This window comes from Rhamphochromis longiceps, linkage group LG18 (genome assembly GCF_057381845.1).
Source record: "Rhamphochromis longiceps isolate RC_006_pf linkage group LG18, R_longiceps_female_GT1.1, whole genome shotgun sequence".
Lineage (NCBI taxonomy): Eukaryota > Metazoa > Chordata > Actinopteri > Cichliformes > Cichlidae > Rhamphochromis > Rhamphochromis longiceps.
In genome coordinates, this window is record NC_140574.1 from 37,982,509 (window position 1) to 38,006,067 (window position 23,559).

General features: G+C 43.9%; 1 protein-coding gene across 1 annotated transcript; it reads left to right on the forward strand.

The window, feature by feature from the left end:
- The first annotated feature begins 16,817 nt into the window (after positions 1-16,817).
- On the forward strand, positions 16,818-22,436 carry tyw3 (tRNA-yW synthesizing protein 3 homolog (S. cerevisiae)). The gene is made up of 6 exons (XM_085389774.1): positions 16,818-17,128; positions 17,654-17,734; positions 17,819-17,917; positions 19,515-19,586; positions 21,065-21,198; positions 21,300-22,436. The coding sequence occupies exons 1-6, from the start codon at positions 16,961-16,963 to the stop codon at positions 21,541-21,543; spliced, it is 798 nt and encodes a 265-aa protein (XP_085245900.1). The 5' UTR covers positions 16,818-16,960; the 3' UTR covers positions 21,544-22,436.
- The last annotated feature ends 1,123 nt before the right edge of the window (positions 22,437-23,559 follow it).

Below are 23,559 nucleotides of genomic sequence, written 5' to 3' on the forward strand. Positions count from 1 at the left end.
TTGTTTTTGTTTGTTTGTTTTTTTAAATATAGCGGTGTGCATCTTCTCCTCCGGTATGTGCACTGCAGACAGGCAGGTTGGAAAGAGTCTGATTTCGGGACATTTTTATTTCCCAGAAAGTCTGACAAACTGTTTATATTCCAAATGTAGAAGTTGTTGATATAATGGCTGAAATTAGCCTAAAAAATGTTACATTTCCTTCAAATTTTCCGCTTTAGATCTCAGTTAAGATGAATACAGTAGCCTATTATTAAAAATAAAATAGCTGAAAACACAGATGTGTTGCATTTTGAAACTGCAGAATGTTTAAAACATGTGGAGGAAACTCGCTAAGCACATGCCTAACATGATCTACGCCTTTGCTTCTGCTGTATCAACACTAACCTTTGAATCACACGTGAAAATCCATCTTCTCAACACACGATCTTCGGAAAAAAATCAAACCTGATCGACGCACATGACGTCACATGTTCTAAAAACCTATTTTCTGCAGCGCGCTTGAATGAATATGAAGGATCCTTTCTCTCAGCACTGGGCCGTAATGTTGTGTAATATGTGGGACACGCAGCCCTCGGGCCATGCTATGGCCGTGGGACACAGCCTGCTGTCAGTGCTGTAACAGGTGATCAATCCCATCACCCACGCTTAGCTTTTCATGAGGAGAGAGAGCTGGAGTGCAGAGAAGTCACTGATCAGGAAAATAAATCATTTACAAATATGATAAATAAACTAATCTAAATACATTTCTGCACTGCATTTTAAGCACATGGTGAAATCGAAAGTGGAAACGGACTGGCATTTTATAGCACCTTTTATCCAAGTATTCATACAGTGCGTTACAACCCGGCATCCACAGGCAGCTCAGAATCACCACTTAACCTACAGGCGAGTCTTTGGACAATTGGACAATGATGCTTATGTATGAGTGTTAATCCTCTAAGGCAGGAATGGCCCAGCGGTCAGTTCTGCAAAGTGTGGAAATTACTGAGACGTCATAAATACAGGGAGTGCAGAATTATTAGGCAAATGAGTATTTTGTCCACATCATCCTCTTCATGCATGTTGTCTTACTCCAAGCTGTGTAGGCTCTAAAGCCTACTACCAATTAAGCATATTAGGTGATGTGCATCTCTGTAATGAGAAGGGGTGTGGTCTAATGACATCAACACCCTATATCAGGTGTGCATAATTATTAGGCAACGTCCTTTCCTTTGGCAAAATGGGTCAAAAGAAGGACTTGACAGGCTCAGAAAAGTCAAAAATAGTGAGATATCTTGCAGAGGGATGCAGCAGTCTCAAAATTGCAAAGCTTCTGAAGCGTGATCATCGAACAATCAAGCGTTTCATTCAAAATAGTCAACAGGGTCGCAAGAAGCGTGTGGAAAAACCAAGGCGCAAAATAACTGCCCATGAACTGAGAAAAGTCAAGCGTGCAGCTGCCAAGATGCCACTTGCCACCAGTTTGGCCATATTTCAGAGCTGCAACATCACTGGAGTGCCCAAAAGCACAAGGTGTGCAATACTCAGAGACATGGCCAAGGTAAGAAAGGCTGAAAGACGACCACCACTGAACAAGACACACAAGCTGAAACGTCAAGACTGGGCCAAGAAATATCTCAAGACTGGTTTTTCTAAGGTTTTATGGACTGATGAAATGAGAGTGAGTCTTGATGGGCCAGATGGATGGGCCCGTGGCTGGATTGGTAAAGGGCAGAGAGCTCCAGTCCGACTCAGACGCCAGCAAGGTGGAGGTGGAGTACTGGTTTGGGCTGGTATCATCAAAGATGAGCTTGTGGGGCCTTTTCGGGTTAAGGATGGAGTCAAGCTCAACTCCCAGTCCTACTGCCAGTTTCTGGAAGACACCTTCTTCAAGCAGTGGTACAGGAAGAAGTCTGCATCCTTCAAGAAAAACATGATTTTCATGCAGGACAATGCTCCATCACACGCGTCCAAGTACTCCACAGCGTGGCTGCAAGAAAGGGTATAAAAGAAGGAAAACTAATGACATGGCCTCCTTGTTCACCTGATCTGAACCCCATTGAGAACCTGTGGTCCATCATCAAATGTGAGATTTACAAGGAGGGAAAACAGTACACCTCTCTGAACAGTGTCTGGGAGGCTGTGGTTGCTGCTGCACGCAATGTTGATGGTGAACAGATCAAAACACTGACAGAATCCATGGATGGCAGGCTTTTGAGTGTCCTTGCAAAGAAAGGTGCTATATTGGTCACTGATTTGTTTTTGTTTTGTTTTTGAATGTCAGAAATGTATATTTGTGAATGTGGAGATGTTATATTGGTGTCACTGGTAAAAATAAATAATTGAAATGGGTATATATTTGTTTTTTGTTAAGTTGCCTAATAATTATGCACAGTAATAGTCACCTGCACACACAGATATCCCCCTAAAATAGCTAAAACTAAAGACAAACTAAAAACTACTTCCAAAAACATTCAGCTTTGATATTAATGAGTTTTTTGGGTTCATTGAGAACATGGTTGTTGTTCAATAATAAAACTATTCCTCAAAAATACAACTTGCCTAATAATTCTGCACTCCCTGTAATTCCTGTTCCTTTTCCTGGCATGAGAAACAGCTGGAGCAAAGATGATTACCAGTAACTTCTATAGACGGTATTGCTGGCTCCATAGTTATTGATTAAAAAAAGTGTGGGGGTCAGGTAAGGGTAGCAGGAGGCACATTTCCAATTATGTTTAATTACTCATTAAAGATGGATAAGTACACCAGCTGGAAGATATGAACCAGGGCAAGTCTCCCACCCCAACCTGCAGAAATAACAGTTCACCACATTTGCTGTAAACCTTGATTTGGATTATATATTTTCTTTTTTCTTTATTGTGATAGTTTCATAATAAGCAGATTAAACACACTGAGACAGAAACTCAGAATACAGATTCATCTGCTGGTTCCCAAACTTCACAGTTTTAACTTCTTAAAAATAAGTTAACTGTAAATATTGGTTTAATTTTAAGCAATGATTGAAAAGTTATCAGCCATTAAAACATCTTATTTATATTTTCATTCACCTGAACAAGGATAAGCACTAAAATCAAAATGTACAAGTTATGTAATGACTACAGTGTTAAAGTTATGCATATACAATGACTGTGCAGTGACAGTACACCAGAATATGTTATGTATCAGCCATATTTATAGTGCTGGGGGTTACATGTGGGTGGCTTTGTAATAACTACAGCAGTATCTCTCCTGGTGGCTGAACAGTATAGGAAGAACAACTCTTTGCAGTCTTTTCCTGCTGCCCTATAGTAATTAGCATCCCAAGGCTCTGATACTTTTGCAACATCCCGTGATAGAGCATATCTGCTATATGTCATGCCTGAGCATTACTAGTGCTAAAGCTCACTAAAACATGTAAAAGAGGCTTAAAGAAAGAAAGAAACTGACCTGTGGTCTGATCCTCATCATGTCCTCATGGCAAGCATGCTTGGTTGTATACTACACTCTGATGGGCTCGCACTGTTTTCCTCATTCTGCTATTCTCAGCTCTGTTGGCACCTAAAGATTCTAGGCCAGCTAAACCATGCCAGTCCAATGGGGGATAACTCCCCCCTCCCTCTCTCTCTCTCTCTCTCTCAGTGCAGTGCAATCCGGTTGTTCAGTCTGACGTCACCAGCCGTGTCTGGGTCTAAACTCCGCTGCAGGTCCATATATCAAACGATCACTATGGCATTACTGAGAGTTGAAAAACTGTCTAAAGTCTTTCATCTTTAATAAAATGATCAGCGTTCTGCTCTACCAGGTGTAACAATTGAGTTTAACATCCAGGCATCCATGAAAACGGAATTTATGACATTTAACGGAGTTAGAAGTTAGCAGGGAGTTAGCTCGCTAGCTTCTACCTAAATACAATATAGCATGTCCTGACTGCGGGGTTTTGGAAACAAATTAAAACATTCAGCTTTCTTATCACTTCCAGCATAAATGAAGACAGAAAACTAAACAGCAGTGACGTTTGTAGGGTTACTGAAGTTTGGCTAGCTGGTATATAATGATGTGCTACGTGACTGCTAGCGACACAGCTATGTTAGCATAATATAAACAAGCTAACTTTTTTTCCACTCGATAAAAGTTAACGTGAGTGTTCTCGGTGGTCAGGAACAAATGTAATCGCATGGCAGGATGCTGTAAACGGACCAAACTTCAGCCAGGAGAACAACTGAGATAATCCATCCACAATACGAGGTTAGTCATTCATATACTGCTGCATGGGCTGGGCTGTAGTTACATCCTAAGGTTTTAAAAACTGAGCTTAAATAAATGATTAGTGGTAATAAAAGCCGAGGGAGGTCAACAGGGATCACTGACTGTTTTAGGAGCTTTTTGAGATCAAATAGAAGAAAATACAAAACATTAAACATGTTAACAACACAAAAGCCATATTAAACGCAGACTACTTTAGGCCCGGAAGTAGGATTCGTCGCGTCATCACTGAACAACCGGATTCAGTGGGGATTTTTTTTTTTATGTTTTGCCCTCCTCCCAAATCCTTCCATCCCCATCACACATGCAGGGGCTTAAGGTACAGGTGTGTCACTGAGGTGCGAGGTCAAGGTCAAATTTATTTCTACAGCACATTTCAAACAGCCGATGCTGCACAAAGTGCTTAACAATATAAAAATGGTATTAAAAAGCAACAATGTAATACAATAATAACAGTAAAAAACAATAATAGGACAGTAAAAGAATTAAAACAATAACTAAACTAATTCAAATAAGACCAGAATGCCTGGGTCATAGTGTGTTAAAAGCCAGGGCATAGAAATGTGTCTTTAGTAAAGATTTAAATTGCTCAAGTGTTTGTGCAGATCTAATATTTAAGGGGAGACTATTCCAAAGTCTGGGACCTGCCACAGAGAAGGATCTATCACCACAGGATTTGAGATTAGTCCGTGGGATGGACAGCATTAGTTTTGAGGTAGACCTCGTGGTTTTTCCTGGAGCACAAACAGAGAGGAGCTCAGACAGGTAAGGAGGGGCTCGGGCATTAAGTGACTTAAAAACAAAAAGTAAAAGTTTAAATTGGATCCTGTAGGAGACAGGAAGCCAGTGTAATGAAGCTAAAACTGGGGTTATATGCTCTCTCCGTTTGGTACCATGGCTGTGGCCCCCCCACACTCCCTAGCAGATCGTTACATGGAGAAACCTTTGGAATACAAGCAGGCTGATCCACACAGGTATGCACACAGGTGTACACACGGGTGTTCACAGACGCGGACTACAGCTTTCTTGGCTGCTGCCTCAAAGCACATTCTGCGCTGTCTATCTTGTGTGCTGCACAATATCGTTTATTATTTAGTATCTACTGATATCTACTGCTAGCTAGTTTATTGTGATGGTGCCGTTTTTTTTATTATGTTGCTCTTTGTTGTTTGCTTTCTCTTCTGTTTTTGTTCTCCATACGGGTGACCCAGGTGTTTGTTTTTTTTTCTTTTCTTTTTTTTTTTCTTTCTTCCCCCCCTTCTCACCGTCTCTTCTCCCCTCTGGTTTTCTTTCTCTCCCTCTCTTTCTTTCATTCTTTCTCCCTGTCCTATCCCCCAGTCATGTCTGTCCCGTTTGTAGCAACTGAAAATAAAATAAATTCATAATTATAATAAAGGTCAATCAATCAATCAGTCTTTATTTATAAAGCACTTTTCATACAAAAAATGTAGCACAAAGTGCTTTACATAGTTAAAAGCAGCCCACCCCACCCTCCAACTCACTCCCCACACTCTCATTAACATAAATGACACATATCCCCCCCCCCCCCCCACACACACACACACACACATGCGCACACTTAAAGAGTAAAATTGGGCTGGGTTCGCATGAGCCAAGTGAGGAAACACTACAGGGAGCCGTCTGCACCGGGAGCCGGTCACAGACCGCAGCCTCCAGGCTGGGCACACAGCAGGAGGGAGGCAAAGGAGCCCCCCAGCCAGGCTGAGAGGACCCCCAGAGACCCAGCAGCCACGGTCAATCACAGCCCCGGTGCAGAGAGCCCCCTCCGAGGAAACACTGGAGATATGACACAATAGGATATATACAGGGTAAAACGATAAAATAAATAAGAACAGGATACAATATAAATATAAATATAAATAGAGTAAGAAGATTAAAAAATGAATAAGAATAAAATCAATAAATATTAGGTAAAACCTAAATTAATAATATAAATAGAATAACAGGATAGAATAAATAAGCATAAAATAAATAAACGCTAAGTAAAAGCTAAATTAAAAAGGTGGTCTTGAGCCTGTTCTTAAAAACATGTACGTTCTCTGCGGCCCTGAGCTCCTCCGGCAGGCTGTTCCACAGACGAGGACCATACCACTGAAAAGCTGCCTCTCCGTGAGTATGTGTCCTGACTTTAGGGACAATCAAAAGGCCAGTACCAGAGGACCTCAGGGTCCGCGAGGGTTCGTATGGTAAAAGCAGATCTGAGAGATAAGAAGGCCCAAGACCATTAAGACATTTAAAAACCAATAAAAGAACTTTAAAATCGATCCTGAAACACACGGGGAGCCAGTGCAGCGATTCTAAAACCGGTGTAATGTGGGCCCGCCCTCTGGTCTCCGTCAGCACACGAGCTGCCGAGTTTTGCAAGAGTTGTAAAGGTGAAATATTCTTCTTAGGAAGACCAGAGAGCAGGGCATTACAGTAATCAATGCGACTGGTAATAAAAGCATGCATCAGCATCTCCGTGTTGGCCCGAGAGAGAATAGGGCGACTCTGGCTATATTTTTTAGATGATAAAATCCAATTTTGGTTACATGTTTAATATGTGGGATAAAACCAAGCTCAGAGTCAAAAATAACACCCAGGTTTTTCACTTGTAGCGAAGGACATAGTGAAAATGCCTGTAATTTAGACAAGAGTTTCTCTCTCTGAGCCTCAGGACCAACAATTAAAACTTCAGTTTTGTCCTGGTTAAGCTGTAAAAAGTTTTCTGCCATCCAAGATCTTATATCCAAGACACAGTTAAAAAGGGCATCCTTTGGTCTGGTGTCATCAGGAGACACGGAGATGTACAGCTGCGTGTCATCAGCGTAACTGTGGACGTTCACTCCATGCCTCCTGATGACACTGCCGAGAGGGAGCATATACAAATTAAAAAGTACAGGGCCTAGAACCGACCCTTGAGGCACACCACATGTCATTCTATGGATCTTAGAGGAGCATGTATCCATACTCACCATAAAAGTTCTGTCAGAGAGATAGGAAGTGAACCAGTTGTGTACAGCACCAGAGAGGCCCACCATGTGTTTCAGTCTGTTTAAAAGAATAGCGTGGTCTACTGTATCAAAGGCTGCGCTTAGATCCAGCAGCACCAGGACTGAGAGCTTTTGGGCGTCCCAGTTACATCTAAGATCATTTAAAACCTTTAGGAGAGCCGTCTCTGTGCTGTGGTTCACCCTAAATCCAGACTGGAATATCTCCAGGATCTGTCTATCATTGAGAAAATCAGTAATCTGAGTAAAAACAAGTTTTTCTAAGACTTTACTTAAAAATGGTAAGTTGGATACAGGTCTGTAGTTATTAAAATCATTACAATCCAAATTGCTCTTCTTCAGAAGGGGCCTCACCACCGCCGTTTTAAAGGCAGCAGGGAAGACACCCAACTGAAGAGAGCAATTCATCATGTATAAAAGCTCAGCCTCAAAAATCCATAAAGTGTTTTAAAGAGTGAAGAAGGGATTGGATCTAAAAGACATGTGGTGGGTCTCACTGTGGAGAAAACCTTCTGAAAGTTCTCAGCATTAACCAGGACAAAGCTGTCCAGTGTCTCCTCAGGTACAATCGAGCCCTCAGATGTGTTTACAATCATATTGCGATTAGATAAAATATCAGATGTGATGGCGCTGATCTTTCCCCTGAAGTGGTCTGCAAACTGCCCACAGAGCGAGTCTGTGGGTTTCTTTGGGAGCTGTTAAAATCAGGGTTAAATAAATGATCTATGGTGGAAAAGAGGACCTTGGGATTATTTTTGTTATTACTGATTATTTTGGTGAAGTATGAATTTCTTGAGTTCCTTAATGTATTATTGTACATTTTAAGTTGCTCGCAAAGTATTTGATGGTTGATAGTATTTTTATTTTTCCTCCATCTCCTTTCTGCTGCCCTGCAATTTCTTTTGAGTGTTTTGACTTCTTCGTTTCTCCAGGGTGATGCATGTTTTACGTTAATCTTTTTGGTGGTGAGTGGAGCAACGGAGTCAAGGCTTTTCTTCAGTTTGCTGTTGAAATGATTAAAAATCAGATCGCAGGGTGCAGGTAGAATCACAGGGGGGCATTCGTCTAAAACCCTGGTAAGATTTGCAGCCACTTCAGAGGTTAGAGAGCGCCTCCTCACAGTTCGCACCGAGGTCTCCCGCTGAATAAAACCGGTGATGTTAAAAAACACACAGTAGTGGTCAAAGACAGCCAAGTCAACAACAGAGGACACGCTGGTGGACAGCCCATGGGTGATGAATCAAATGGACCAATATGGCAAGGCCATGATGATCCACTTGGTAAAATAAATCCGCTTGGCATCTTTCTTGGCCTTAAGACAACAATTCTGATGGCTAAAGATCCAAACAGGACAAAAAAAAAAGAGAAAAAAAGTAGATAAATCTGCAAATCATCAGCAAAACAGTGAAATGAAATGCTGTACCGCGAGAAGATGGAGCCCAATGGCAACAAATAAAGTGCGAACAGAGCAGGACCCAAAATAGAGCCTTGAGGTAACCCGTATTTAAGAGGGGCTATTTTGGAGTTGTGGGGGCCCATACTGACATAAAAAAACCTTTCTGACAAATAGGACCGAAACCACTGTAGGGCAGATCCTTTTAGGCCAGCATGAAATTCTAGCCATGATAACAGGATGTCACGGTCGACCGTGTCAAAAGCTGCTGACAAGTCCAACAATAAAAGGGCAGCAGGGCTGCCAGAGTCCAGAGTTAAAAGAATATCGTTAAAAACCCTTAAAAGTGCCGTCTCAGTGCTATGTAGTGATTTAAAACCAGATTGAAGTTTTTCAGAGATCATATTAAAATCAAGGTGGGCCTGCAACTGTAGGTAGACCACTTTCTCCAAGACCTTAGATAGAAAAGGAAGCTTTGAGATAGGCCTGTAGTTGGACAGAACAGTTGGGTCCAGGTTTTGTTTTTTAAGAAGAGGCTGAACTACAGCTTGTAGCATGATGGGACACAGCCTGTAGCAAGGGACGTATTAATTAATCTCAGGATAAAAGGCCCAACAGTATTAAAAGTGCTTTTAAGCAAGCTCGGGGGGAGACAATCAGAGGGGCAGTGTGATGATCTTAGGTTACTAACTACCGCGGTCAAGTCCTTAAGGGTGACGGGATCAAACTGCTCTAAGACAGCTGAGCACACAGGAGAAGGACTCTGATCTGAGGCAGCAGACGACGAGACGAGGGCCCTAATCGATAGGATCTTGACATTAAAAAATGCTAAAACATCATCGCACATACTTGGTGAAGAAATGACTCCAGCATTATCACATGAACTAAGAAAGCGGTTAAGGACATTAAAAAGTACCTGAGGCCTGTGACTGTTTACTGACACTAAGTTTGAGACAAACGTTGTCTTTGCAGTTTTTACAGCTTCTTGGTGAGCAGAAAGACGAGTCCTTAAAGTCTGTAGGTAAACGTGCAATCTGTCCTTTTCCCATCTCCTTTTGGCGCGTCTGCAGTCACGTCTCAGGGAGCGCGTAGGTGCAGGAGGCAGTCCTCCTCTGTCTCCTTCTGGCCACCTGTGCCTCAGTTTTGTCCACAACTTAGACGCTCACATTACTCACACTCTCATAACACATACATATAGGGCCTTGGGGGTGGGCACATTAAACGGCATTCAGAGGACAGTCTGTTCATTCACCGTCACCTCTGGCGCCGGTGCCCGACTCTCGATTTTAAACACATGTAGACATTGAGGGTTCTTGGGAGGGGCCGTGCTGACACCAGCTGCTGTCTGGCAGAGGTAGCTGGCACTGTGCCCCTGCCATGTTTTAAATGCACTTTAGAGCAGCACGCAGCAACACCACATATGAGCGGGCGGCGTGAGGTATGGGGTCTTCACACCCTCGTCACCATTGCGGATGGGGGCCGGGAGGAGGAGCTGGCCATCTGGTCTGGGTCCGAGCTGGTGGGCTTCCCCTCTGGGGGTGCTGGTGCCTGGACCCATTTGGGGAGTGTGAGTGCGTGTACTGCGTTCAGTTCTGTGTGTCTCCGTGTTGTGCGAGTGCTGAGTATTTGTATATGTGTGCACGAGGGTGGGAATGCATGTTTGTGTCTGTGTGTGCCTGTTTGTCCATGTGCCAGGTCGGGTCATAGACCCCACCTCTCTGGGAACATCTGAAGCCCCTCCAGGTGTGGGGGCCTGGAGGGGCTAGGTGCCCAGGTATGTAGTGGCTCACTCCTGGCGGCTCCTTGGCAGGGCCTGGAGCCCGTGGCTTGGTCGGGCCCCTTCTGGGGTGTGGAGGGCCCCTGGCTCTCAGATCTCTGGGCCCGGTGATCGTTCCACCCTGACTTTGCCAGTTCTCAGCAAAGCCTGCGGGGTTGTCACCATGGCCCCCTGTGGCTTCTGCACTGTGGCTGCTGCTGGTGACCCTCCCCCCCCTCTGGGGCTCTCCTCAGCTCTTTTCTAGGTGGGTGGTGCGACTGCCCCTCTGGTGGTCCTCCATGGGCTCTCGTGCTCTGGGGGGCCTCTAGATTTCTGGGGCCTGGATTTCCTCGATGCCTGCTTCATGTCCTGGGAGGCAGAGCTACGTCACGGGCGGCACAGGAATGAACCTAAAAGCAGACACTGAACTCGGAGTGGTTCGATGCAAAAGTGAATTTATTTACAAGTGAAAAGTGAAAGTGCACAGGAAAAGTCTCGCAGAGAGGTGGGTCTGAAATCAGAGAGAGAGGAGTTAGCGATATGCGCCGCCAGGGACGGGACATGACTGTACTGTGGAATGTGTGGGTGGCTTACTTGAGACAAGGGTGAGCGGCACTGCGGGGGAAGCCAGAGAAGGTCCGGGGTGTCGATGAGCCGAGAGGGAAGCGTCCTTCCAAGCGGAGCAGGCGAGGATAGTGAACAGGTGGGCAGGCAGGTGAGAGTGATCTTCTGATTACGCAGATTGACAGCAGCTGATGTCCTTACTGGCAGAGATGCAACTGACGTGACTAATGTTGCTGTGAGCATCCCTAATGCTCTTAGAATTTGTTTTACTACAATGAAAACATTTAGAAAAACTGAACCATACTACTGTCATAGTCCCTCTATGTATTGGCACTGTAACGTTGGGTTGTGTTGTGTGGTTGAGAAGAGGCGGCAAAACACCTAGCAGGCTAGGCGGAAGAATACACACCCACACTGGTGTTGGGAATTCCACAGTGTGTTCTTTAATATACCTTCTCTTCATCAACCATATAAGCCCGGTTGAACGGCTGCAGCTTAACAAACATAGCGCACAGTGTTCGTACAACCCATAACGTTGCAAACAAAGGTGTCTGGAGGGGTAAAACATAAAATCCGTCCCTCCTCATGCACTAGCGTGCAAGCACATGTCCACACAATCACAGAGAGAGAGAGCAGAGCAGTGGCACAAACTGATGACACCATCAACCCTCGACTTGGGTGTCTTAGAGGGACACCACACCATAGTGGCTGTTACAGCACCTTGTCATGGTGGAGGGGTTTGTGTGTCCCAGTGATCCAAGGGACTATGTTGTCCAGGGACTTTTACTGCCCCCTGGTAGTCTCCAAAAGCAAACAGGTCCTGTGTGAGGGGACCAGACGAAGAGCTCTTTATCGTGTTTTTTGTTGTTTTATTTTTGCTGCTTGCTGTCTTGTTTTCTGTGCTCTTTGCCAAAACTTGGATGTGGTGCCTTGCTTAGGATTACCATAATGACCCTAATATCAGTAAAAAGCACAGAATTGCTGCTTTCAGGAACTGCTGGAATTTTGCAATTGCACCAGTGGTTCAAGAGTCACGGTAGTTTGACACCGTATTCACACATAAGGATGTTCATAAGTGCACAACGCACCAGGACATCCTAAGTAGCACTCAGGTGAAGAGAAGGGCAGAGCTGTTAACTGATCAACACCTGGTGGCGAGTTGGATCAGGTGGTGGGAAAAGACGTCGGACAGACCTGGCACACCCAAATTTGCCAGGTGCACTGGGAATGCCTGGCAGAGGCCCCAGTCTAAGAGATCTTCAACTCCCACCCCCAGCAGAGCTACAAAAGATTTGATGGGAAGCTGGGGACACTGAGTCTGAATGGAACGTTCTACACCTCCATCGCTGAGGCTCCTGCAAGGAGCTGCAACTGCAAGGTGTTGCTTTTCAGGCTTGTTTAGCCTGTAGGATTTCTGACACAGCTGATGGGTACTGGCAGTCCAAATGGTTTGTGGCTCGGATCGTAGCTGAAGCAAAAACGCTGGTGTGGGAGATGTTTGGTGAGGCCATGGATCGAGACTTTCAGTCTGCCTTGAAGCAATTCTGGCAAATTTTCATGCAACTGAGGAGGGAAGCAGTGCTCTGCTCACACAGTGTATAGTGGGGGTGGGGTGCTGATGTGCTCAGGTAGTTGGGAGTTGGAAGGAATACTCCGAGGGCCTCCTTAATCCCACTGACACACATTCTGTAGAAGAAGCTGAGTTTGGGGACAAGGGGGACGACGAGCCCTCTCCTGAGGCCAGGTCACTGAGGTAGTTAGACAACTTCTTTGTGGCCCCTGGGGTGCACAGAGTTCTTGAATGCTCTGGATGTTGTAGGGCTGTTTTGGTTGACACACCTCTATACCATATCACATGGACATCTGGATGGTATCTCTGAAATGACAGACTGGGGTGGTGGATCCCATCTTTGATAAGGTGGTGGGTGTTCTCAAACTTCAGGGGGATGACACTACTCAGCTCCACTGGAAAGGTCTATACCAGGGTACTGGAAATGTGAGTCTGTCCATCAGTTCAACCTCGGATAGAGGAGGAACAATGCAATTTTTAACCTGGTCGCGGAACACTAGACCAGTTATTTATCCTTTCAAAAATATTTGAGGGTCCATGGGAGTTTTCCAAACCAGTCTACATGTGTTTTGTGGACCGAGAGAAGGCATTTCCTGGGTACACTGTGACGATAAAGGGATTGACATGGTCAGCAACAATGAGCAGTTCGCCTGTAACATTTAAACAATCCTCAGTGGGGGCCAAGGAGAGCAAAGTGTGCCAAGCAAATAAAGTCACTGTCATATTATCATCTGTCTTTGTTGGTTTTAATTTATTTGAAAACAAAAAACAACAACAACAAGAAAATATTCCCCACGCCATTATACCCCCGGCAGCCTGAACTGTTGATACAAGGCTGGATGGATCCTGCATGGATACTTTCAAGTTGTTTATGGCAAATTCTGACCCTACCATCTTAATGTCGCAACAGGAAACAAGACTTATCATACCTGGCAATCAATGTTCCCTCTAATGTTTCACGTGTCTGAGCGAACACACAAACTCCCTGAGCGTCCCTTGGACCACTGTGAGCGACAGCAGACGTGAGCACTGTGGTCACGCTGGCATCGAATCCATCCAAGTTACATGTTTTATTAAAGTAATCAAATTACAGCATTTATGTTAGACTACTTTTAATTAACTGTCCATGACCTGTGCAGCATGTTAACACTATTAGAAGTAAAAAATAATTTGAACTTCAATTTTGAAAACACAACTTTCTTTAAATAAAGCTCTGACTTGTATTCTGAGTCTGTGGTCTGGGAGAGAGTCTGTAACTCTGTCTGCAAAATACAGGATATAATGACCAATGTTGGGCAATTAATTATATAGTTACTTCTTCAAAAAAGTAACTGAGTTATGCAAACAACAAAGTTTTTTGCAGCTGTTTACCTAAAAATGCAGCCAAGGCGTTTTTAAACAAACATTTCAAACTATTTACAGAACAATCAGCTGTTCTGCATCAAATCTGATGCCACACAAATTATTTGTGCCGCTCCAAAAATAATTTCTGTCCACTATGAGATGAAGGAGAACAGCAGCCTGATACCTGCAGGCCTGACAGCAGCAGATGTATCACTATCGTCTTTACCGTTTCTTCCCGCAGTAAACATAAACAACGACAGTATTCAGGAAGAAAACCAAACATTGCAGATATTTTATCATAACTCTGGTTTTACGTGGCCGATCAACACAATTTAAAAACTGGTATAAAGTCCACACTTTGTCCGTCAGTTGTTCCGTCTGTCCTGCTCACGTCTCCAATGGTTGTACACGTTGTCATTAATAGGGATGGGTATCGAAACCCGGTTCTTGTTGAGAACCGGTTCCCACTGTTTCAATTCCTTGGAATTGTTTGCCATTTTTGCAAATGATTCCCTTATCGATTCCAGTCGCCCCGAATGACGTCACCACGTTGCGGTGCGTCATTTACCTGGCAGGAAACACGGCGCCTAAACGGCTCAAACGCTCAAAAGTTTGGTTATACTTTACAGAACGAATGACAACAGGGCAACTTGCAATACTTGCAAAGTAGATATTTCATTTAAGGGAGGAAACACTGCGAATATGCAAAAAACACGTGATGACCTTAAATGAATGTCGTGTTTTTAATTCCGCTCCGGACTCGTGAATCTCAACCCAGCAGCAGCGGTAACGTTTGCACGTCCTCTCCCGTTAATGCAGCAGGTAAATAATCAACTAACAGTGCATATTATGTTAGCGCGATCTGCCTTATTACAAACCTGCCATTACTGTGCATTTAGTGACCATGATGAGACAGACAGAGTCTGGCTCAGATGCTGGCAGTTCTCGCTGCAGTCTACTGGTAGCGTCTCCTTTCAGGCCAGGATAGACGAATGTCACCGAGCAGTGACTCAGTTTGTGGTCAAAGGCTTGCACCCGTTTGCCACAGCAGATGATTTTCAGTAAGTGAATGTGTTTAATTGTAGGCAGGGACATTACTGGATATTCTTGTGTAATTGCTACAGAATAATTTATGTTATACTTTGTTGTTGCTACAGAAGAATATTTATTTTATTATTTTACATTTACATTTTTTTCCTGGGGACCCTGTGACACCCCATTGAAGAGCCACAGGCTGGATCTCTTAAGATCTCACTGTTGGGTTTGTAAGGCCATGTTACTCCTAAATTTCTATCTTGTTCAAAGAGAAGATATAAAGTTCTAAGCTAATCGACCTTAGTGTTCTCCTTTTTTAAAAGAATCGATAAAGAATCAAATCGTTAAACAGAATCAAAAATGGAATCGGAATCGTGGAAATCTTATCAGTACCCATCCCTAGTCATTAATTGTATTGTATTGTATTGTATCTTTATTTGTTTCAGACATATAAAACAAAAAACAATATATACACACTACATATATTTTCATTTACAGATACGAATATATATGTAGATATACACACACACACGTATGTGTTCAGATAAACAAAAAATATATAATGAAATAAAACAAAATCGTCTGACATAATGTAACAATGTTTGGTCTGAAAAGGAGTAGGAAGAAGTATGAACATACTTATTAATTCCTACCCCTGCTCAACATCTTATTGATCCCACATAATTCACCTAATTCCCATCATCACATACTCCACACGATACACGAGGAGAACCTATATAAACTTGGCTACCGTGACTGATATAATTTGGATATAATTTGATATTTTTATACATACAATGGGTGATCATCTTTATCGGTATCATATTCTTCCAAAATCAGTTTTCGAAGTTTTTTCATGAACTTACTAATTCCTGAGCATTGCTGTAGATCTATAGTAAAACTATTCCACAGTTTTACCCCATAAATAGTGACATAAATAGCGGCTGATGTGGCTTCACTCCACATCAGCCGCTTTGCCAGCTAAAACACCGGCACATAAGGACGCTGTCATAGCCTGTCGACCACGTGGATTAGCTGCGTATGTATGTAAATCGCATTATTGGCTGGACTATGGGATAAGGTGGCATCGTTCTAATCCCATACGGGAGCAGCCAGTCACTGACTGACACTGCAGAACAGAATTGTTAAAGTTTTAATTTTAATTTCAATTCAGGTTAGATTTTTTTCTTGTGCGCAACGCAGATTTTCTGTGCAGAGACCGTGCCAGCAGTGCGCAATTGCGCACGCGCGCAGCTTAGAGGGAACATTGCTGGCAATGTTTTTTCCAGTCCTCTATTGTCCAGTTTCAGTGAGTCTTTGTGACCTGTAGCCTCAGTATACTGGTCTTAGTTGACAGGAGTGGCAATTTCTGTGGCAACTTTAGTCCATCTGTTTCATTTCAGCGTTGAACCTGCTGCACTGAGAGATGCTTTTCTGCATACCTTGGTTTTAACAAGTGCCCTTTTTAAGTTACTATTGCCCTCCTACAGGCTTGGGGCAGTCTAGCCTTTCTCCTCTGCCCTTTGGCATTTTCACCCAGAGAACTGCAGCTCGATGGATATTTCCTCTTTTTCATCCTATTCTCTGTAAACTGTAGAAATGACTGTGAAAATCCCAGTAAATCAGCAGTTTCTGACATACTCAAACCAGCCCGTTGGTCACCAAGAACCATACCTTAGTAGCGTATGCTTCAACTTCAGCAGTAACACTAATGACCCCAAGGACACTGTTATTATAAAAGAGACACACAAAGAACTTCATATTGTTGCATGGAGGCCTTTTTGGCTACCGAGACGAGAGACTTGCTTCTAAAAGGGCCATCACCCAAAAAACGGTCTTCCCAGCTACACTTCCACTTAACTACAGCAGATGGCAGTGTCGCTGCTGACTGCCCTTCATCGGTTCCAGTCCCACCGAAGAAGAAGAACCAGCCCTCCGTGAAGCTAACAGCTGACATCCGTGAAGTAAAAAGGGATGAAAGCTTATGAAGGCCGGCTCATGCGACAGGCAAACCAGGTTAAAGTAGCGGCTCGGCGTGCGGAGCTATGGAGAAAAGCTTCGCTCAGTGGAAAAAGCAGTGCCTGAACAAAGCGGACCTGAGTAAGAAGGGCGCCGTGGACGAGGCCATCGAGCACGTCGTGTCTCTGCTCAACAGCCGGGAGGAGTACTTCACCACCAGCTCCTGCTCTGGGAGAGTCATCCTCATCGACGGGGTGAGTCTCACACACTTTTATTATAGAGGGATGTTTATGACAAGTAGCTGGGAGAAAACGATTGCCTTCACATTTTATTTCTGTAATACCTCTGAACTGAAATCAGCTGAAACATGAAGCTGCAGAGGAGAGCATTGTGCTGTCAGCGATCGGAGAAGAGGAGCAGTTCTTGGAATCATTTGAAGGCTCCGGTTGATCTGACCTGGTTGCCGTAGTTTGCAGACTGTGTGACTTGAGACTGATTGTCAGCACATCGTCAGCTGTAGAGGTGAAAGTGTCTGACCTGATCGCTGTTGCAGTGCTGCAGACTGGTTCAAGATGCAACACTCTGGGAGGCGTTCGTCATTATCGTTGTTGGACGTATTCAACATCCCTTTTGTTTTGCTGTCTTGGTTTCATGTTCTCTGGTGTTTTCTTAAGTTGCAGTTTGTTTGACAGCAAACCACATCCTGACTGCTGTCGGAGCAAACAAACAAAAACCATGGAAATCTGTACTGAAACATGACAGTTGTCCCCCCTCTCTAGGCTCCAGAGAGCAGTGCTGTCCAGAAACAGAACTGTGCCTGGCTGTTTGTCTCACATCACAAGTGTACCTCAGAGGACCTGGTGAGACTCGTGGTGTCCTGATGATTAATACCCGTCGTGGCTGAATGTGCTGTTTTATCACATGCCTGTGTGTGTGTTTTCTAGCTGTCTGCTCTGGCCGGGTGCTCCGGTGATGCTGTGTTGAAGTTTGAGCCCTTTGTACTCCATGTTCAGTGCCGACGGCTGGAAGACGCACAGCTGATGGTGAGTCTTTCTTAGGAGAAACAAATAATTTGTCACATTTTCTGGTTAGTTATCTCTCAAAGGCAGCTCTACTAATCTTTTAGGCTTGAACGTGACCCTTGCTTATGCTTAGTGACTTGTTTCTGCCGTTCATATATGTCAGTGACTCTGCAAACATTTAAGAAGCACAACACCGACAGGAGTCAAGATCTTTACTGACATGAAGAACACACGTTTCATCCCCTAAATCTTTCCTCACTGTGGTGAGTCCTCCAGTGTTTCTGTGTAATCTGTGTATATGCTGATGCCTGCACGTGTGTAAATGGGGCTTTTGCCAGCGTAACTACACGCTGTGCAGTCTTGGACCACATGCTGTAGCTCCTTCAGCTCTGCAGCGGTTGGGCTTTGGGCTTTGACCAGGCTTCAGGTGCTGAAGGTCCATCTCAGGTTGTTGGACATGGTGAGACCAAGGACGTTTTAGTTGTTCATAGTAAGAAATATGAGAATACAGGAGAGTGAAACAATAAGACCAAACTGTGTGTGGGTAACACTGTGACTCAAGTTTCATATATGAACCATCCAGTTGCCTTTGGTCATGTAGTTGACAACATCCAGCTTCAGGTGCTCTCGCACTGCTCTGTTTACGTGAGGAGCTGTGAAAGGTACAGGGTGAAGCCTAACATGCTAGCACACAAGTGAAGGTTTTTTAAACCCACGATGCTGCAGTACATCTCTGTAGTTCGTGAGCAGGTCAGTGCTGCTATGGCCATAGCTCCTACTGAAGGAGAAACACTAACTGTGGGTCAGAAACTCACTCAGCCTCGCTTCAAAGGAGCTAAAATACATTTCGCTCAGTGAAACCAATTTATGTGGTGATGAGCTGATTAAGATGAAACCTTACTGAGATGACCTCAGACATTTGTAATGTTTTATAGTTTTCTTTCTTTGGCTACGACGTGACGATTGTTCCCACTTATGGCCATTCGACACACATGTAGCGCAGATCACTGCCCACTGTAGAGGCCCTGCTCACAGAGATGCTCTCACACTGTGTTCAGTTAGCTTTGCAGGGAAAACTGTGACTCCTATAAATTCCTTTTTACACCTTTACAAAGAAAGACCCTTTTTGACACACTTTAATTTGAATGCTTAAAGCTTTTATGCAGTGCTGCTGTCACTGCTGAACGTGGCACATGCTGCTGACAAATCCTCTGTCAGCTGTTATGTAAAGCAGCTAGCTCATGCCTTAGTGCAGGGGTGTCGAACTCCAGGCTTCGGTGTCCTGCAGGTTTAGATCCCACCCTGGGTCAACACACCTGAATCACATGATTGGTTCATTAACAGGCTTCTGGAGAACTTCAAGACATGTTGAGGAGCTAATTTATCCATTTAAATCTGCTGTGTTGGATCAAGGACACATCTAAAACCTGCAGGACACCGGCCCTCCAGGCCTGGAGTCCGACACCTGTGCCTTAGTGTCACTATTCTCTAACATTGTCAACACACTACAAAGTATTAGGATCACCTCTAACACCAAAGAGAGGATTGTTTAGGATCGAGTCTCAATAATTTATCCAGGTAAACTGTGTGTGTGTCTAACATGTCGTCTCACCTGCAGCATTCAGTGGCCATCGACTCCGGCTTCAGGAACTCAGGCCTCACTGTCGGCAAGAAGGGAAAAATCATCACGGTATGCTTAAAAATGAATCTGAATCCTTTTGGCCGGGCTCGTTACACTGATGCATTTATCAGTGTGTGTGTGTGTGTGTGGGGGGGGGGGGGTCGTATTTTCAACGATTGCCATGTTTATATTTGTATGTATGTTAGGGCTGCTCGATTATGGCAAAAATGATAATCACGATTATTTTCACTGAAATTGAGATCTCGATTATTTGTTTTTTACCTCTCTTTTCAACCAACAGCAGTCACTCTCCAAATAACTTCTGCTTAGCTTTCCGAGCTTCCCTCGGGTCCTCTTAATTGCTGTGACGCGTGTTCGAAATGCAGAGAGGTGCGCTCGATTTTCCACACGGAGCAGCGCGAGAGTAAAGCATGAGGGAGGGGCTAATAATCGGCTCAGTCATTTTTAATGATCGTTGAAAGCCCAGATCGTAATCGTGATTAAAGTTCGATTAATTGAGCAGCCCTGATGTATGTAACCTGCTGTGCATGTCTGTTGTAAGAGGGCTTGCACAGGAGGATGAGTGGGAGTGAGGTCGCTGTGATGTTTGGGGGAGGTTGAAGGCCATCAAAGTGAATTCCAGTGTCAGTGATTATCAGACTAACAGTTTACAGTGTTCTTATTGATCAAAGCTAGATGCTGAGTAACAAGTAGAAATGTAACTATAAGAGTTTGACAGTAGTGATGAAAGCACAGAAACAGTGAACATTAAAGTCAGCTGACTCCTGCACGATGACACGCCGTCGTGATGCAGCTGTTGAGCCGAATGGATCAGAAGTAGACTTCATGCAAGTGGCAGCCTGCCCTGTGCTCGCTGCTAACACGGCGTGGTCTATAGAGCAGCAGCCCCACTGCCATTAGGTGTTGGATGAAATCATGTATAAGAGCAGTACTGAGACGTTATGATTGATGCCACCAGGCTACATCTCCGTGAGAGGTTCCCAGGACATGTTGTCTCATTAGAACAATGCTGTGATGACAGCAGGGCTCCAGCCGCTGCAACGCTCCGTTGGATAAGTGACGGAGAACTGACGGTTCTTTTGGGGGGCTTTTCTACACTAACTGACACTCAGAGGTTACCACAAATTTTCACTCAGTCCCACACATGTTCATGCAGTTGCTTTGTTCAGGTTTCATTTTAGTTCAATTCAGTTTCTTCTATATAAGGCCAACTCACAGCAGCATTCAGCTGAACGCATTTTCCATCCCCAGCTGCTCTTTGCTGAAGTACCTTGTCTGGCACACACACACACACACACAGGGTTCAGTATCTGTGGCCTAGGATACTTGAATACATGAAGGCTGGAGTAGCTAACGATTGAACCTCTGGTAGTCGACACTCTGCATCCACAGCTGCCCACATGTATATGCCCTCTTTGTATAATACAGTTACAATGATTCAGTAAAATTAGACCTTCGTTGTCGGCATTTCTTCCATAAACTGTAGCATAGTAATAAAAATGTCTTTACTGCATTTGTCCCTGTAGGCAGTCCGTAGCACCCATGGCCTGGAGGTTCCTCTGAGCCATGATGGAACGCTCCTACTTCCACAGGAATACATCACCTATCTAACACAGGTAGCCAATCAGAAGATGGAGGAGAACCATAGAAGGATATCCAGGTCAGTGTGTTGGTTGGCTGTAAAGTCAGAGGCATACTGGAGTCTCACTGGATTTCCTGTCAAACATGTGATTTTTCTCTCTCTCTCTCTGCTGCCAGCAGGTTCTACCAGAACCTCCACTCAGCCCTGCTAACAGAGAAACTCCAAAGAGTCCAGATCCAAGATCCTCATGATGCTCCGGAGACAGAAAAGGGGACAGACGAAGAGGAGGAAAAGGAGGAGAGGAAAAAAACTAGTGTATATAAACGGAGGCAAAAGAGGGAGCAGCATGAGACAGACGGTTGCCATGGTGATGGGGACTGTAGTGTGCCAGGGCTAGAAGACTGTCTGGATCTGTTCACGTGAACTAATGGCTCAGTTTCACAGACTGGTTTCACTGGATTCTAGAGTTTTCAGTTTTAGAGATTGCTAGTGTTGCAGTGATGATGGGCTTTCATCACTGTGATCACCATGGTAACAACGACATTAAAGCAAATACCAAAACAGAAAAGACTGAAGGGATCAGTTATTTGAGTTCTTATTTGTGTATAGAACGAAAAAATAATTCAAAGCATAATATGTGAACTTAGAGTTTATTTACATGCTGTGACCACTAGAGTGCAGCAGTGCTCAGAAAAATGATTGACTTGAGTTACATTAGAATGGAGGGCGAACACCGTGACCTGAAATACAGAACCTGACAGTATGAAGCAATCCTGGCACATAAAACTAAGACATTGTATTTACTGAAACATATTTTGATGCTAGCAACACACATTCAGAAACATCTTTCCTTTGATTATCTCTGAGTCTTAGGCTGTATCCCAATTCAGGGTCTGCAGCCTTAAAGGCTGCATTTTAAGGCCGATTACGTCACAGCGACGCGACGAAGGCTGTCCCAATTGAAAGGCCGTTCAATAGTTGACCTTAGAAAATGTGATCATTTTATGGATAATTAAAGTCAGTCATATATCCACAAACACAACAAGCTGAAAGTCAGTGATGCTGCTCGGTTTGCAGTCCTGAACATCACGGCACAAGCAGGATTCACTGCCCTGTTAATGTGAGCTATGTTATATTGCTGCCTCTGTTCGGTGGTGTCGAGCCAAACGGACTTTAACGTGTGTTTGAACGAGCTGACGGTTCACTCGTTAAGCTGAAAGAAAGATGCTTTAATCACAGCAGTCACACATGTGTCCACTGCACCATCTGGAACTCTTCTTGTTTACACTCGTAATAACACAAACACTAAATCCTGCTTCTCTGGTGCTGTTTTGTAGCAGTGTATACACCTGAGACTGTCACCTGTCTGTCTGTCCTGCACTCTCTCTCTGTTTCTTTCTCTCTGATTGTGGAATAAAAGTATGAACATGTGTTTATAAGTTACACTTGTGTTTGAATCCTGCAGCTTATCACACATTTGATGTCCATGTGTGACGACTGCAAGTGTCCAGAGCAGGGGTGGGCAACTCCAGGTATATATACAGATATATATACATATATACATGTATATGTTCTGTATATATTCTAATCGCTCTAATAGGATATTATGGTCGACAGTATCGAACGCTGCACTGAGGTCTAGCAGGACAAGCACAGAGATGAGTCCACTGTCAGAGGCCATAAGAAGATCATTTGTAACCTTCACTAAAGCTGTTTCTGTGCTGTGATGAGCTCTGAAACCTGACTGAAACTCTTCAAATAAGCCTCTGCAGATGATCTGTTAGCTGTTTGACAACTACTCTTTCAAGGATGTTTGATATAAAGGAAGGTTGGAGATTGGCCTATAATTAGCTAAGACTGCTGGGTCTAGAGATGCTTTTTGAGTAAAGGTTTAACTACAGCCAGCTTGAAGGCCTGTGGTACATAGCCGATCATTAGAGATAGGTTGATCATATTTAAGATCGAAGCATTAATTAATGGCAGGACTTCTTTGAGCAGTTTTGTAGGAATGGGGTCTAAAAGACACGTTGATGGTTTGGAGGAAGTAATTATTGAAGTTAACTCAGAAAGATCAATTAGAGAAAAAGAGTCTAACTTAACATCAATGGTACTAAGAGTAGCTGTAGATAATATTACATCTGTGGGATGATTATTGGTCATTTTTTCTCTAATGATAAAAATTTTATTTGTGAAGAAGTTCATGAAGTCATTACTAGTTAACGTTAAAGGGATGGTTGGCTCAACAGAGCTCTGACTGTTTGTCAGCCTGGCTACAGAGCTGAAGAGAAACCTGGGGTTGTTCTTATTTTCTTCAATCAGTGATGAATAGTAAGATGTTCTGGCTTTGCGGAGGGCTTTCTTATAAAGCAGCAAACTATTTCTCCAGGCTAAATGATGATCCTCTAAATCTGTGACACGCCATTTCCTCTCCAGATTACG